Source organism: Podarcis vaucheri, assembly GCF_965113315.1.
Source record: "Podarcis vaucheri genome assembly, chromosome: 13".
In the NCBI taxonomy this organism is placed as follows: domain Eukaryota; kingdom Metazoa; phylum Chordata; class Lepidosauria; order Squamata; family Lacertidae; genus Podarcis; species Podarcis vaucheri.
The window spans coordinates 9,765,898-9,782,580 of record NC_138751.1 but is presented as its reverse complement, the minus strand read 5'-3'; the positions used below and the strand labels follow the sequence as shown (position 1 = coordinate 9,782,580).

Here is a 16,683-nt window from a genome sequence, read left to right as displayed (position 1 = left end):
CTCTATCATTTTTCCTGGTTATTCAACGATAGCTCATGGTAGCTCCTTTTTCATGGTGTTGGAAGTCTTGGCAGGTATTTCCCTACAATCCCCAACAAAAATGCCTCAGGTTTTTTAACAAATGTTAAAAACAAAAGTTGAAAAACATCTTCATGTATGCGACAATGGCCGCGAGAGTTCTGGTAGCACAAGGATGGAAGACTGAAGAAACTCCGATTAAAGAATCATGGCAAGAAAAATTGATGGACTATGCAGAACTGGCAAAACTGACATATAAACTACAAAATAAGGATAACTGTGACTTTAAGGATGAATGGGAACCTTTCACAACGTATTTGAAGATGCAACAAAGCGAACTGGACTCCTTGGCAGGTTTTGAATAAACATTCACAATTTTTTTACTGATAATAATAAGCTAAACAGTTGGAGGATCTATACAACTCTGTAACATGCAGAAAATAGCATTATTGGAGAAACCAAAGACTGGAACTGAGGGAAGTCGGGGGGTGGGGGTGGGGGATGGGTTTTATGGGGGGAGGAAAAATGGGGGGGATAAGGATATGTTTTTGGAAAATATGTTTTGTTATAATTTTGGCTAAAATTTATTTTTTAAAAAAGGAAGTCTTTAGTAGTGCATAACACTTTATGAATAACCAGGACAGTATATGCAATATATTAGAAATGTCACTACTCTACTTATTTTTAAAAGATTTATTACATGTCTACTCCAATTGTGGGAAAGAATGTCTCATGATTCTGGAGATGAAAGCAATTGAGAGATACAAAATAAAGGAAAGTCTTCAACACATTCAACAGGCTGAAACTCTGTAAGAATAACACCCGCTGCAATGCCTCTTGGATTTTTTAGACCCCATCTTGCACCTATTTTCACCATCACATGACAAAGTTGTGTTCTACATGAATGCTTCAACTTGATTAAATTGCTATGATAACACAATGCTTATCCTTACTACAGTTCCACAGGAATAGAGAATCTTCATTAGAAAGGACGGCTTTTGAGCAGGTCATTTATTTTCTTTGATCTTCCAAGCAACCAGTTTGTCCACGTGCCAAGTATTTCTCATGAGAGACTATTTCGTCAAGTCTCTCAACATAATATAACACATGGTTTTGTTGGATATGCATGATTTCTCATGAGAATGATGTCCAAGAGGGAAGGGTTGTCTCATGAGTATTCTCACTATTTATGAATCTAGATCAAACTAGAGTTATATAGAGTTTTCTCTAGGTAAAATATGTCAGGCAGAAGCCTGGTGAAGCTGGATTGTGTGTGCATGTGTGTATTTCTGTATTCTTCAGATGAGCAAATATCCATATTTAGAATCTCAGCTGGCTTAATAAACAACCATCTACAGTTTGACATAATATTCAGAATGCCTAAAATGTGAAGTTGGTCATGTTGGTTCATAAGAGTGTGTGGAGGAGAAGAGAGTCCACAGCTGGTCACTATCTTTAGTAGACACAAGCAAAATGTCACCAAGCTGTGAGAAGCGTTTGAGATCTCAGCATATTTTCATCAGACAAGATGTTGCGTGTTCAGACCTTTAAACCTCCCCCTTAAATAAATTCAGACAAGACTCAAATTTTGGTTTGGTTTTTGGCAGAATTTAGGCCACACTTTATTGATTACAGCAAGTGAGTGGTTGCATAGGCTCTGGTTTGACTAGCTCTCTGCACCGTTGCAGATAGCGCTGACCCAGGGCACAAGCATAGGTGAGTCTAGGGTGAAAACCCGGATAGGCAGAAAGCCGGGAACAGGCTATGTCCACCACCCAGATGTCCGCCTGGACTCTGGCACAGGCACAACCCCCTCACAGGGTTGACCAAACCACTGAGTCCCTGGATTCCTTTAATGAAATAACCTTCACATAGGGATGGTGGAAGCGTTCCCCCATCCCTATCACCTGAACCAGAGCCTTTCCACAACCTTACAAGCTGTGACGATTTGCTACGTGGCAGGCGAAACCCAAATGGCACCAGCCAATCAGCCAAGTGGGGAAATTCCTGCAGTGCCCCTGTCCCAACGATAGAAGAAGAAGAAGAGTTTGGATTTGATATGCCGCCTTTCACTCCCTGTTAAGGAGTCTCAAAGCGGCTCACATTCTCCTTTCCCTTCCTCCCCCACAACAAACACTCTGTGAGGTGAGTGAGGCTGAGAGACTTCAGAGAAGTGTGACTGGCCCAAGGTCACCCAGCAGTTGCATGTGGAGGAGCGGAGACGCGAACCCAGTTCCCCAGATTACGAGTCCACCGCTCTTAACCACTACACCACGGCATAACAAGGTCAAGCACACAGCCATGGAAAATAGGGAGAGGTGTGCGGGTGTTCTGATGCACGCACCGAAAGAGGAAGCTCTGGGTCATGTGCATAGGTATATATATATAGGTCCCTTGATCCGTTTTGGCTGCCTCCCATTGGCCTGATCAAACCCTGCATCAAGGGACCTACCAATCGGGTGTTGTGGCTATCCAATCGTACCCACCCACAACACAGGGTTTGGTTGCCAGGCCTCACTGCAACACGTGCCCTCTTTAAGGGAGGACCTGATTTACACAAAGTGTCTGTTAGGGGAATTAAAAGAAATGTGGCTCTGCCCCACCACACTGACTGCTACTGATAACCCCAGTCTGAAACCCTGGAGAGCTGCAGCCAGTGTAGACAATACTGATCTCAGTAGACCTGTGGTCTGACTCATTGTAAAGCATCTTCCAACATCCCTATCAAGTGTTTGATGGTTTAATAAGGGCCATTAGACAAATCATGAATACTGCCTTTTTCAGCTGATCCTTTCCCTCCCTCTTTTCGGCAAGACTGTATGCCTGTTAAATATTCGATCATATGAAATTCACCCTAGTGCACAACTTACAGAGGTGGGCTATATAAACATCAGAACAAGACTGCATCAGGTGTGTGTGTGTGTGGTTTTTCTTGTCTAAGATCTGGAAACACAGAATGATCCAAGGAAACCATTGTTCTCAGAAGTGTATATGGACAACATAAGGCCACACTTGGGCAAAACTAAACATTTCATTCGTTTAAATAGGAGGAATTCAATAAGGGGTTTAACTTCCCCATTTGCAAAAATCAATCAATCAATTTCCTATTTTTGCAATCCTAGTTTTGTACACATTATCACTTACTTCTTGTTCACATTGTACTTAAGTCAGGTCTGTTAATCTGAAACAGCTGTTGTGCATGCATAGGTGAGCATCTATGTGCAGAAGGCAGTTTCGTGAATAGGAGTTCCAGCATGGGAGTGTGTGTGTGTGTGTGTGTGTGGCAAAGATAGGGAAACCAAACAGGCAATGCATGTTGGATGAAGATATCTTCACTCCATCTTGGATGTGTACATGAAAATGCAGCTTGAAAGAGACCCCGCTGTATTTTATAATAATAATAAGCCTCTAATGTGTATATACTGAATTTTAATAATTTAATAATTTTAAGCCTCTAATGTGTATATACTGAATACAGAGGGTCTTAGAGTACACAAAGAGCAGCCACAGTGGCTTGCAGTAGTAACTGACAATTCCAATAGCAAAGCCACAAGTTTGAAGGAATTAAATGGTATTCACTGAATGACATGTACACAAAGGTGCAAATCATTCCACAAATGAAAGGAAACTGCTTGGCATTTGTGCATGATGTAAAAAACTGACCTTAATAAACAATTAACAACAACAACACACTGCCATTTTGAAAATTCACTGCAGCTCTAACCATGCCTACTCAGATATTATTCACATGGAATGTAGTGAGGCTTGCTCCCAGGTAAATGGGGTTGGGATTGCAGCTTTAATATTATATGTGCCCCAAATACATCATCCAAAAAATATTTCTCAGAATCCTCCTCTAAAAAGGTAACCCACATATCACCTTCTCTTTCACTGGAGAAGTTAGTAGTAGCACAAAGTAAGTTAAAAAGGTAAAGGAACCCTGGACAGTTAAGTTCAGTCAAAGGCGACTATGGGATGGGGTGCTCATCTTGTTTTCAGGCCGAGGGAGCTGGTGTTCGTAGTAGTACTATTTTTTAATTGAACTTATATACTGCCCTATACTCAGAAGGTCTCAGGGTGGTTCACAGAGCAAAATCAACATAAAAACCACCATATATATAATCAATATGAAAACAACAACCCAATAACCCCTCGACAAAAAAACAAACACATTTTAAAAGGGCATAGTCTGTCAGTCAGATCAACCAAAGGCTGATGAAAAAAGGAACATATTTGCCTGGCGCCTAAAGGTGTATAATGAAGGTTCCAGGTGAACTTCCCTGGGGAGAGTATTCCATAGATGGGGGGCCACTACAGAGAAGGCCCCACGTTCTTGTGCTACTAGTAGCAATAGGTAGGAAGCATCACACTTGCAGTTTTAAACACATTTTTTCAAGAACTTCTTTAAGGAACTCTGTCTTCTTCAATATCACACTCCTGGGAGCCTCTTTCACTTCCATGTTCAGTATTGGCATGAGGGCAATGTTTAAGACTGCCACTATCCAGCTTATGGCAGGACAAGGGATGAAAATTGGGTCTCACATACATGAAGAGACCAAATATCTCTCTCTCTCTCTCTCTCTCTCTCTCTCTCTCTCTCTCTCATCCTGGCTATTTTTCCTAGGAATAGCTGTACTGGCAAATCAGCTCTATAACATACTATATTTGATGGAAACCCTAACCTGCTTAATCTGAATTGTTAAAAGCTAGGCCAAACAAGAATTTGAGGGCTTCTGGAGTATTTTGATGTGTCTGTAGCAAAAGGGTGTTCTAGAGATGTGGAGCTGACAATGCAAAACCTTGCATTACATTGATTGTGAGTCAAACAGATAGCATAGTAAATGTTGGATGCTGCGTATACAGCATACTTAAAGCACATGGCATCTCCCCTCAAAATCCTGAGAACTGTAGTTTGTTAACGGTTCTGGGAATTATAGCTCTGTGAGGTGTAACACTTTAATGGAAGTCATGTGCTTTAAATGTATGGTATGTATTCAGCTATAGTCCTGTCTGATCTTAAATCTCATGGTATACTGTAACTCCCAAACTGTACAGTCCTATGCATGTCCAGTGAAATAAGTTCAATTGAGATCAGTTGTACATATTCCCAGGTAAATGTGTTTAAACTGATGCTCCAAAGGTGTTAACCTCCAAAGTCCAAAAGAGTATTCCCAGTCCTTAACTTCCTTACATGGGAAGAAATGGCACACAAGCCTGAATCAAGAAACCACCTCCTTAGAGCAAAATGTCCTGCTTAGGGCTTCCCTCAAAACTTCTTTGACCTTCTCATTCCTGAGGCTGTATATGAAAGGGTTCAAAAGAGGAGTCACCACTGTGGTCAGGATGGCAGCAACCTTATCAAAAGCCAGAGAGTAGCTTTGATTTGGACGGACATACATGAAGATGGAACTCCCGTAAGCGATGGTGACCACAGTGATGTGAGAGGCGCAGGTGGAGAAGGCCTTTTGCCTCCCTTGGACAGATGGGATTTTCAGGATGGTGGAGATGATATAGCTGTAAGAGACCACAGTGAGCACCAATGAGCTGAGGACCACCAAGGAAGACAGAAGGAAGTTAAGGAGCTCAATGAAGTGAGTGTCTACGCAGGCTACTTCCAGCAGAGGTGCAATGTCGCAAAAGAAGTGGTTGATGTTGTGGCGGCAGTATGGAAGTCTGGAGACAACAACTGTAGGGCAAAGAACTGAGAGGAAAGCCCCTACCCAACAGCCCAGAACCAGAAGGAAGCACACATGTCCATTCATAATGATGGTGTACCTTAATGGATGACATATGGCCACGTACCGATCAAAGGACATGACTGCTAAGAGGATAAACTCCACCGTTCCCAGGAAGAAATAAAAATATGTCTGAGTGATGCAGCCTGTGAACAAAATGGTTTTCTTTTCAGCCAGGAGGCTGGACAACATTTTGGGGGCAATCACGGTAGTGAATAGGATGTCCAGAAAAGACAAATTACTGAGGAAGAAGTACATAGGAGTTTGGAGTCGCAGGTCAGTCCATATAATGGAGAGGATGACCACATTTCCCATGAGGGTGAGCAGGTATGTGAAAAGCAGGACCACAAAGGAGAAGATCTGAACCTCACGGTGGGCTGGGAAAGACAGGAAAACAAATTCCTTCACTGATGACTGGTTGTTGGTCTCTGGATCCATTCTTTGCCCTCTGCAATGGAACATACTTTTTAAACAACAACAAACTGAACCTAAGCTCTTGCTGCATCATCAGAACCACATGTTATTCTAGCAAATATATTTTAAGACCTTCATTTGATGAACACAGCTGATAAAGGTAGTTGCCCCCAGGAATGCTCATGCACAAAAATTTTTTGTTAGTCTTCTAAGGCTGTTTAGCCTTTTCATAGAATCATAGAAACATAGAGATGGAAAGGACTCTGGTGGTCATCTAGTCCAAGCCCCTGTAATACAGGAATCCTGCTCACAGCCATTCCTGGATGGGCTCGAACCACCAACCTTCTGGTTAGCAGGCAGTTTTTACTGAATACTATTTAGAAAACAACTCACCTTCGTAGGACTGACTGACATCCTACTAAGCTGACGTGGCTCTCCTTGGCTTGTTGATTGATATGATCAACTTCAAACCTAGTAAGTCATGCTAGTAAATGAGTGGTGCTAACAAAAGAGTCAGAGAAGCTTCTTAGAGTCCCATAGATTCACAAACGGAAAAAGGATCGAGAAAAAAGGGAAGCAGAGAGATGAACATCTTCCACTTTGTTAGATATTTTAAATGCTGCTATTTCTAAATGGAATGAAACCCCCTTTTCTTTCGCATTTGTTTTGGACCCTCTCATGTGACTCAAGGAGACACTTCTCTCTCACACCCCAATATTTAATGGGAACTAGGTGTCCTTTTAATGGTATTTTCCATACTGCTCAAAACTGGATATTCAAATGCTTCCTTAATTTAACTTGAATTTAATTTATATATTGTATCGCTTTTTTCTGCTTTTTTCAAAAAGGGTTGTGAAGCCCCTCAGAAATTATGGTTAAAAGTCAGGTTATCAATGCATTGATAAATAAATAAATAAATAAATAAATAAATAAATAACTAATAGGCTGGAACAGCAGAGGCATAAACAATAGATATGAAGTATTTTTTGGGTTTGGTTTTACAATCAAATGGTAAATAAATTTTAAGAAATAAAATAATTAAGTAATACCAGGTTGCCTTAGATGTAGTTGGATCTACCAATTAAATCTGAAGCAAAACATCCAGATAACTTTGAGGGACAAGATCTTTCAATGCAAATAATTTCCACCCTAAAAGTAACTAAGGATCTTGATTTTTTTTTTTTTTTTGAAGTACGGATAAGTTATCTCCAGTTAGTCAGTAATTACAAAATGTTGAGTTTAGGAGTTGCTTTCTTGTCTAAGTCACTTCTCTCTCTTCAAATTGTCCATTCAGACACAAACATCCACGCTCAGTAGTTTTGGAACTGTCAAGTGCATCTTAGGGCAATTTCAGATTCTTGTCAAACCCAAGAGATTTAAAAACCTTAAGAGCTTTCATAATCATCAAGGGGCCAATTTGTGGAAGATTTCTAGCTCCCAGAGCTTTTTCAATAGCATAAGTCTTCAAGATGGAAATATAGTGAAGACTTTCTCTGTTCCACAAAGCAGAAAATTAATGCAGAAATTAATCAACAAGGGCATGTTATCTGTGAAGGATCAACTCTTTTGAAGAAGAAAACAAACTCATCCAAAGTACTCCAGACACAATTAACTCTTTTGATGATTTATTTTTTTTACCTTATTTATTTCATAAAAGAAAAACCCCCAAAGCAGCTAAAATACTTTAGAGGATTAGAGGACTTTCTTTGCAATCTCATTAGCTTCCAATTTTTGCTGATCTTTGCCTATGTGCTCTATTTACAGGATGAGGACTAAAAACCCATTCAGACGTTCCCATAATGTGAAGTATTTCATAAGTTAAGGCAGGCACCATCAAACACCTCTGATATAATTGTCTGACATCCTCATTGCTATTAGCTTTTAGGAATCACCTGGTGAATTCTGATCTGATCTTGTAGGCTTTTACTACTAATCAGGAAATACACAAATGCACACATTTTCTAGTTTTCTTGCTGCAATATACACATCATGAATTAGAGCAGCATCATTTAATACTTTGGAATTGACTTGTGGCAAACCTGCCCAAATATCCCATGACCACATTAGACTACACAAGTCATCATATCCAACACTGAAGCCTTGCCAGGGTCACCCTATGGATATGTTACAACTGTCACATTCACACAAGCACACCCTTAGTCAGCGGCGTAGCGTGAGCTGTCAGCACCCGGGGCAACGCAAGTAATTTGCGCCCCCTAACCCGGGGCAAGGCACGTAATTTGTGCCCCCCCTAACCCCTAACCTGCGAGTTGCCGCTGGCGCTGCTGCCCAAACGACGCCGCTTGCCCGGAGGAGGAGGGGGGCAGAGAGGCGAGGAAAATGCAACGGCCCAGCAGCTGCAGCAGCACCGGCGGAGGCGGGGCTGTGAGGAGGGGCTGCCTGGCGCATCCTCTGCGGCGAGCGCGGAGAGCCGCTGCCTGCCGGGCGCCTTCAGCCGGGCGCTGCGAGACATGCGACTCCGCTACAGCCTGCGCCCGAGGCTCTTCGGCGAATCCGGAGGCAGCAAGCGCGCCCCCCCAGAAGTTGCGCCCGGCACCCCTGGCACCCCCCACGCTACGCCACTGCCCTTAGTGCAGGGGGGAAACTGCAACATTCTATAAAAGATTTTCATTTTTTATTTTATTCATTTACAGCATTTACACCCTACCCTTTAGTTTTAAAAAAATGTTTTCAGAGCAGGTTACAGAGTAAGTTCTAAGATGGTTCCTCCATTGGGTTCACAAACTAAAAAGACATGACACATAAGGAAACAGGAAAGGGGAGGGAGGAGAGAGAATCTAGCTCAAGCTCAATTCCTTAAAGTTATAGTCCTTAATGTTACATCTGGTGTTCGTGATCATTCCAGTTGTCTTTCCCTTGATAAAGAGCAATCCATCTCTGGAAGCATATATACCTCTCCTTCTAGATAAGATTTAGGAGGTGACAACGTCCAGGCATCTCCTGTCACACAGATCTTCCCTTATTCATGTCATTTTATGGAAAAGAATTCAACCTAATATGTTCTATTTTATTTATTTCACTTTTAAAAAAAGTTGTAAAAAATGCATGAAAACAACCATAGCACAAAAGTAAATAATCATTCACAATAAGAAAGCCAAAGTTGAATTTGCCCACAGTCATATATGTTTTGTGTGTGACATGATCTATCAATAAAGAAGTAAAAATGCTTTATGTGATCTTTGTAGGCCATTATTTCCATTCATCTTCCAAAGAATGCAACAATAATTTGACAATCCAACACAATTTGATTATTTCTTTTTTTAAAAAAATATATCCAACTGTACATGAAAATTCGAACTATTCTGTCAGGGGATGATTAGCTGCTTGTGCTTAAAATTGTGCCCCTTCAGAGTTTGTGCGGCCCCACAAACCTCTGTGTGTGACAGAGCTCCTCAGACATGTCTGCTCTAGTCACTAGTAGAGTCTGACAGTGGCTGCCTGCGGAAGCGCTTCCAGCAAAGAAGTTCCTTAACGGAAACGCGTCTCCTGGACTCACGACGTGGCAGCTTCCGGCGAAGCATGGGTCTCCCTGCAGTTGCTTCTGACACCTCCCCGCTATTTTCGCTGGAAGTGTCTCTCACCCCTTTCTCTCCCCTGCTGTTTCCTGCCTGGGCTGCTGCGTCTCTCTCAGCATTACTGAGATCCTCCTCCAGAGACCCCTCGCTCCCCCTCCTTGTCCCTGCTTTAGCTGCTGACTCTCTCCCAGTCTCTGGGAGCCCTACCACCTCCCTTTCCTCTGATGTCAGTTCCCTGACATCCACCTCCCCTCCAGGGCCCCCTTCTCCCCCGCCCCTACTCTCTCCTCTGGGCGGTGAGGAGCTGAAACCCCGAAAAGAATCCTCTTCATCTTCAGACGTCTCGAACATTTCCCTCCATCGGTCTTCGTTCCGACTCGCTGAATCCTCCTCCACCTCGGAATCAGAGAACCCCTCCAACTCTTCTTCTTCGTCGGTGGTGGCGAAGTATTCCCTCCGGAACCTCGCCACTGGCTGGGGTTTACGAGGGAATCTCTGATGAAAAGTTTCAATCAAAACCTCGTCATCTACATCCTCTGCCCTTACCCAGGTGTTTTCCGACTCCGGCTCCCCTTCCCACATTACCAAATACTCTACTTGCTCTCCCTTCCACCTGGAATCGAGGATCTCCGCTACATGGTAGCTGTGTTCTTTTTCCTCCATAGCTGGTCCCCTATTGACCCTCCCCTCTCTGTCCCCTATATACGGTGACAGCAACGACCTGTGGAACACTGGGTGCAACTTCATGTGGTTCGGTAACCGGAGTCTGAAAGCCACTGGGTTGACCTGTTGCGTGACTTCAAATGGGCCCAGTCTTTTGGGTCTTAACTTCTTACAACCTCCTTTAAATGGTAACCCTTGGGTGGACAGCCACACCTGGTCCCCCACCCTAATGCTTTCCCCTTCCCTTCTGGTTTTGTCTGCCTGCCTCTTATATTCCTCCTTCGCCCTGTTTAAATTAAGTTGGAGCTGGCGATGGATCGCTTCCATTTCTTCAACGAACTGTTCTGCGGCTGGAACGCTCCAGTTCTCCCCTTCCCCCCCTGGGAAGGCTCGGGGATGACACCCGTGATTAGCCAAAAAAGGGCTCATCCCCGTGGACACGTTCTCTGCATTGTTGTAGGCAAATTCTGCCAACGCCAGCTTCTCCACCCAATCATTCTCTCTGTCATTCACATAACACCTCAAATATTGCTGGAGGACACCATTAGCTCTTTCCGCCTGCCCGTTGGTTTCTGGATGACGGGCAGTAGAGAAATTCACCTCTACATGCAATAAGCTCATGAGCTTCCTCCAGAACCTGGAAGTAAATTGTTTCCCTCGGTCAGAAACCACCCTCAAGGGGGCGCCATGCAGCCTAAACACATTTTCCACAAACAATTTAGCGGTTTCTTCCGCTGTGACCGCATGTGAGCAGGCTATAAAGTGGGCCATCTTGGTTAACAGGTCTACCACAACCATGATGGCTGTTTTCCCTTTGGACCTGGGCAGATCAGTCATGAAATCTATTGCCACTGCCTCCCATGGCCTTTCCGGCGTGGGTAGTGGTTCTAATAAACCTGCCGGTGCCCGCCTCTCCCCCTTGGCTCGTTGGCATCGGTCACACCCTCTCACATATTCCCGCACATCTTCCCTGACCTTGGGCCACCAGAATTCCCTGGTAACCAGCCACATGGTTTTGTGTTGCCCAAAATGCCCTGCTGTGGGGCTATCGTGCAGTTGCTTGAGTACCTTTTCCCTCAATTCCCCTTCAGGTATGTATAACGCTCCCTTGTAGTACAACGCCCCATCTCTCTCCTCAAAACCCCCGGGTTTGTCTCCCTCCCTCCTGAGACCCCTGAGTTTGTCCTGGGCGTATTCATCCTGCACCGTTCCCTCTACCAGTTCCCTTTGCCCCACCAATGCCGCCCCACACACCCAGCGGTCCTCGGGAATGACATGGGTCTCTTCGGGTGCACCCTCTCCCTCCAAATATTCAGGTTTGCGTGAGAGAGCGTCCGCCCTAACGTTCTCCGGGCCTGGTACGTAACAAATCTCAAAGTTAAATTTGGAGAACTCCTGGGCCCATCTCAACTGCCGTTGGTTGAGCACTCGCGCAGTTCTCCAATACTCTAGATTCTTATGGTCCGTGCACACTTGCACCTTCTGTTGTGCACCAATTAGCAGGTGCCTCCATCTCCGGAAGGCCTCATGAATCGCAAGAAGTTCCCGGTCGTACACCGTGTAGTTCCTCTCAGATTTGTTCAGCTTTCGCGAAAAGAAGGCACACAGTCGCCACTCTGACCCCTCCTTCCCCGGCTGCAGAAGAAGCACCGCCCCTATGGCTCTGTCAGAAGCGTCTGTTTCGACCCTCAGCTTTTTTTGTAAATCCACATGTAGAAGTTGTTCATCAGAGGCGAAGGCCCTTTTCAGTTCCTCAAACGCTCGCTCCGCCTCCGCCGTCCAAACAAACTTCTTTTTACTGCTGAGACAGTCCGTGATGGGCGCCGTCAGGTGGGCGAAGTTTCGGATGAACTTACGATAAAAGTTTCCAAACCCTAGGAACCTCTGCACATCCTTCTTGGTCTTGGGTGTTTTCCATTCCAGCACCGCTTGAACCTTGCCGGGGTCCATGGCCAACCCCTTGTCTGACAAGCGGTACCCCAGGAATTCCACCTCCTTGGTATGAAACTGACACTTCTCCAGTTTCACCCACAGTCTGTTGGCTTGCAGCCTGCTCAACACTTCTCTGACGTCTCTCACATGTTGCTCCTCATTCTCCGAATACACCAACACGTCATCTAAGAAGGCCACGCAATTCTTGTAGAGCAAAGGCCCCAGTACGTGGTTCATGAAGGCTTGAAAACACGCGGAGCCTGTTTGTAATCCAAAAGGCATAACGAGGTATTCAAATGCCTCCAAAGGGGTGAACATGGTGGTCTTCCATTCATCCCCTTTCCTTATACGTATCAGGTTGTACGCCCCCCTTAGGTCCAGCTTTGTAAAAATCTTTCCTTTTCGCACCCTGGTCAAAATATCATCAATCCTGGGCATAGGAAAAGCCGCCGGCTCTGTCACTGCATTTAGGCGCCGAAAGTCACATACCAGCCTCGGCTTGTCCGTGTTTTTTTTATCCACAAAAAACACTGGGCTACCCCCCGCTGCCTTGGACTCTCTGATGAAGCCTCTCTTCAGGTTCTTGTCAATGAACGCTCGCAACTCCTGCATTTCCCTGTCTGACATGGCATACAACTTGCCTACAGGAAGCTGTGCTCCAGGGAGTAAATTGATCTGGCAATCAAAGGGCCTATGTGGGGGTAGTTGGTCAGCTTCCTTCTCGCTGAACACGTCGCTGAGATCAGCATACTGTGGTGGCACCTTCCCCTTCCCCATTACTTCAGTCCCTGCTAGGGTGGCTTGGGCCCCTGCTGACCCCTTTTCCCCCCTGCAGTGTTCTAAGCAATGTGCTGAACCGAAGGAAACCACTCTTTGATGCCAGCCCACCAGCGGATCATGTAAGGCTAGCCAGCTCATTCCCAAAATAATGGGAGCGCCTCCCAAGGTGGCCACATTAAACGCTATCAGTTCTGTGTGCCTTGCCACCCTCATTATCATTGGGACGGTCTGCAAGCTAACTCCTCCTCCCAACAGTTCCCTGCCATCGATCGTGGTCACCTGCAGGGGGTTGCTTAAAGGGATAGTCTGTATCTGATGTTCAGCAGCAAACTCCTTGCTCATAAAATTGCAGGAGCTGCCTGAGTCCAACAGCGCCTTTATTTTTAGGGGGTGTCCATTTTGCAGCTCTAGCGACACTTCAATCACTAGAGCAGGTCGAGGAGCTTCTGGCACGGGCACTTTCACTGCTCTTTGGCCTGGCTGCAGTGCCCTGACGTTGGCAACCAGGCGTTGGCTTTTACCTGCTCCGTTTCTCCCTGCTCTTCCCCCTCAACTGCTCCCACCATCCCTTGCCATTCCTTCCTCTGGGGGCAGACTCTGGCAAAGTGGCCTGGCTGTTGGCAGAGATAGCATTTCCGGGCTCCCTTTCCCTCCTTCTTCGCCCCCTCACTGGGCTTTGAAACTGCGCGCGCGCGGGCTGTTCCGATTTCCATCGGCTCTGCCGGCGGGAAAGCTGGCTCAGGAATGTCTGGAATGCGTAACTCCTTCCAACGTTCCCCTCTCCCTTCCCGCCTCTCCAAGGCTCTTGCCTCCTGGCGCGCTCCAATGGTCAGCGCAGATTTGGTCAGCTGATCCATAGACACCGCCCTGGGGCTCCTGGCCAGCTCGTCTTTCACAGCCGAAGAAAGACCTTCTTCAAATAGCATCTGAATGGGTGCTGCCGATAAATCCCACCCCAATCTGTGAATCAGCATGGTAAATTCAGTCCAGTACTCACGGACAGATCTGCTTCCCTGCTTGCAAGCCATTAGCTGTCTGCGCACCACCCCTTCCTCAATATCGCTGGAAAACATGATATCCATTGCACGAAAGAATTTCATAGTGTCCTTTAGGATATCGTTGTGCGTTGCCATCAGGGGTCGAACCCAGTCCCGCGCCCCCTTCTCAAGATGCCCAATTACGAAAGCAACTCGCGATTCCTCATCAGGGAACTCATCAAACTGCACATTCAGGGCATATTGCATCTCGGTCCTAAAGGCATGGTAATCCTTGGGGTCCCCCCCAAACTTCTGCACCAATCCTGGTACCTTTCTGGGGAACTGAGTGGTTCTCCCCTTTTTGTCAGCATCCTGAGCCCTTCTCTCCTCGAGCCTCGCCGTCTGCAGCGCAAGTTGGACCTCCAGAGCTTGATACCTTTCTTCCAAGCTTGGACCAGCTCCAACCCCTGCCTCTCCGGTTCCGGCTGGGTTGCTCATGATGCTTTCTCCTGCACAGGCAGCGTACAGAGACTGTCAGACTGCTGTCAGGGGATGATTAGCTGCTTGTGCTTAAAATTGTGCCCCTTCAGAGTTTGTGCGGCCCCACAAACCTCTGTGTGTGACAGAGCTCCTCAGACATGTCTGCTCTAGTCACTAGTAGAGTCTGACAGTGGCTGCCTGCGGAAGCGCTTCCAGCAAAGAAGTTCCTTAACGGAAACGCGTCTCCTGGACTCACGACGTGGCAGCTTCCGGCGAAGCATGGGTCTCCCTGCAGTTGCTTCTGACACCTCCCCGCTATTTTCGCTGGAAGTGTCTCTCACCCCTTTCTCTCCCCTGCTGTTTCCTGCCTGGGCTGCTGCGTCTCTCTCAGCATTACTGAGATCCTCCTCCAGAGACCCCTCGCTCCCCCTCCTTGTCCCTGCTTTAGCTGCTGACTCTCTCCCAGTCTCTGGGAGCCCTACCACCTCCCTTTCCTCTGATGTCAGTTCCCTGACATATTCCTTACGCTTCTGCCACAAATTTATTCTGCCCACATTTTGTCAGCTCCCAACATCTTTAATTTCTCACCCAGTTTCGAAACATCTCTATAAAGTAAGTCCCCATTTCATGAAAAGGGACCATGCTGAGCTATGAGTGAGTTGCCCAATGCCACCTAACTGAGTTCATAGTCACAGTGGGTATGTATATGAAGGTGCTAAGATCTAATGTCCCATTTCTCAGGTATAGCACATGTGTATTCCCCCCCCCCAGTAATAGTATATTCCCTAAACCTCAGGTGCCTACTGTTCATTATCCATTTCTTGTCCATTATAAACTGACACCTCCATACCTGGGGAAAATAGCACAAGTATCTGGGTTGATCAGATGCGATTTCTGAGTTCTGTATATCTCCCAGTGAAAAGTTCCACTAGACCCAATCCCATCCACATTGTACATAATCCTCCTTTCATTTACCATTTGTTGTCCTCAAATACTTTATTCCTGGTGAATCCCTTTTTCAGGGCATCTTTCACTTCCTTGTTCCTGAGTGTATATATGAAAGGGTTCAGCAGTGGAGTGACTAGGGTGTTTAGGAGGGATACCAGCTTGTTCCAACCCAAAGAGGCATGTCCGCTTGGCCTGACGTATATAAAGATGATTGCCCCATACAGCATGATGACAACCATCAAGTGAGCAATGCAAGTGGAGAAAGCTTTCTGCCTCCCAGAGGCTGACGGGATTCTCATCACAGTGGAGATGATGAAGATGTACGAAACCACCGTCATCAGGGAATTGCAGAAGACCACAATGGTGGCCACGATGAAGACGATCCACTCTATGGGGCGAGTGTCGGTGCAAGCCAGCTTCAGCAATGGTCCAACGTCGCAGTAGAAGTGATTGATGATATTGGGGCCACAGAAAGGCAGGCGGAACACTAGAATCGTCTGCACCAAGACTGTCATCAAGCCACCAAGCCAAGAGCCACAAGCCAGCTGAACACAAACCTTACTGCTCATGATGGCATGGTAGTGGAGAGGGTGGCAAATAGCCATGTAGCGATCATACGCCATGGCAGTGAGAAGGAAGAATTCGGTGGCCCCCAGGAAAAAATGGGAGAATGCTTGAGCTTTGCAACCAGCTAGGCTGATTGATTTCTTGATTGAAAGTAAGTTGGCCAGCAGTTTGGGTATGGTCGTGGTCACATAGATGATTCCTAAGAATGAAAGGTTTCCAAGGAAGAAGTACATTGGCTTATGTAGAGTGGTGTCATGGACTACAGTGGCCACGATGACAATATTCCCAGTGACAGTCAAGGTGTAGATCACCAAGACACCCACAAACACTAGAATTCGCACCTTTTGGATGCTGGGGAAGCCCAGTAGAATAAATTCGACCACAACTGTTTGGTTTTCCATCATCACCTGCATTAAAACATAGGAAAGAGTTACAAAACCGGGTCAGAGAGATGCTCTATCTAGAAGGTGATTCTATTAGGGATGGGTGAATCTGTCAATTTCTGGTTCTCTCTGTTTCTCATTTATCTAGCCTCTTCACATTTCAAAACCAATTTTGCATGCTTTTTAAAGATATAAATTTTCATGCTCACTTCTCCCCACTATATGCATTATTGTATGTTTTACTTGACTG

The 16,683-nt window shown here is 45.7% G+C and overlaps 1 protein-coding gene across 1 annotated transcript; it reads right to left on the bottom strand.

Moving 5' to 3' along the window:
* Nucleotides 1-15,506: 15,506 nt before the first annotated feature.
* Nucleotides 15,507-16,463, bottom strand: LOC309517561 (olfactory receptor 6X1-like; the record flags this gene model as incomplete). The annotated part of the gene is made up of 1 exon (XM_082196778.1): nucleotides 15,507-16,463. The coding sequence occupies one exon, from the start codon at nucleotides 16,461-16,463 to the stop codon at nucleotides 15,507-15,509; it is 957 nt and encodes a 318-aa protein (XP_082052904.1).
* Nucleotides 16,464-16,683: the final 220 nt, after the last annotated feature.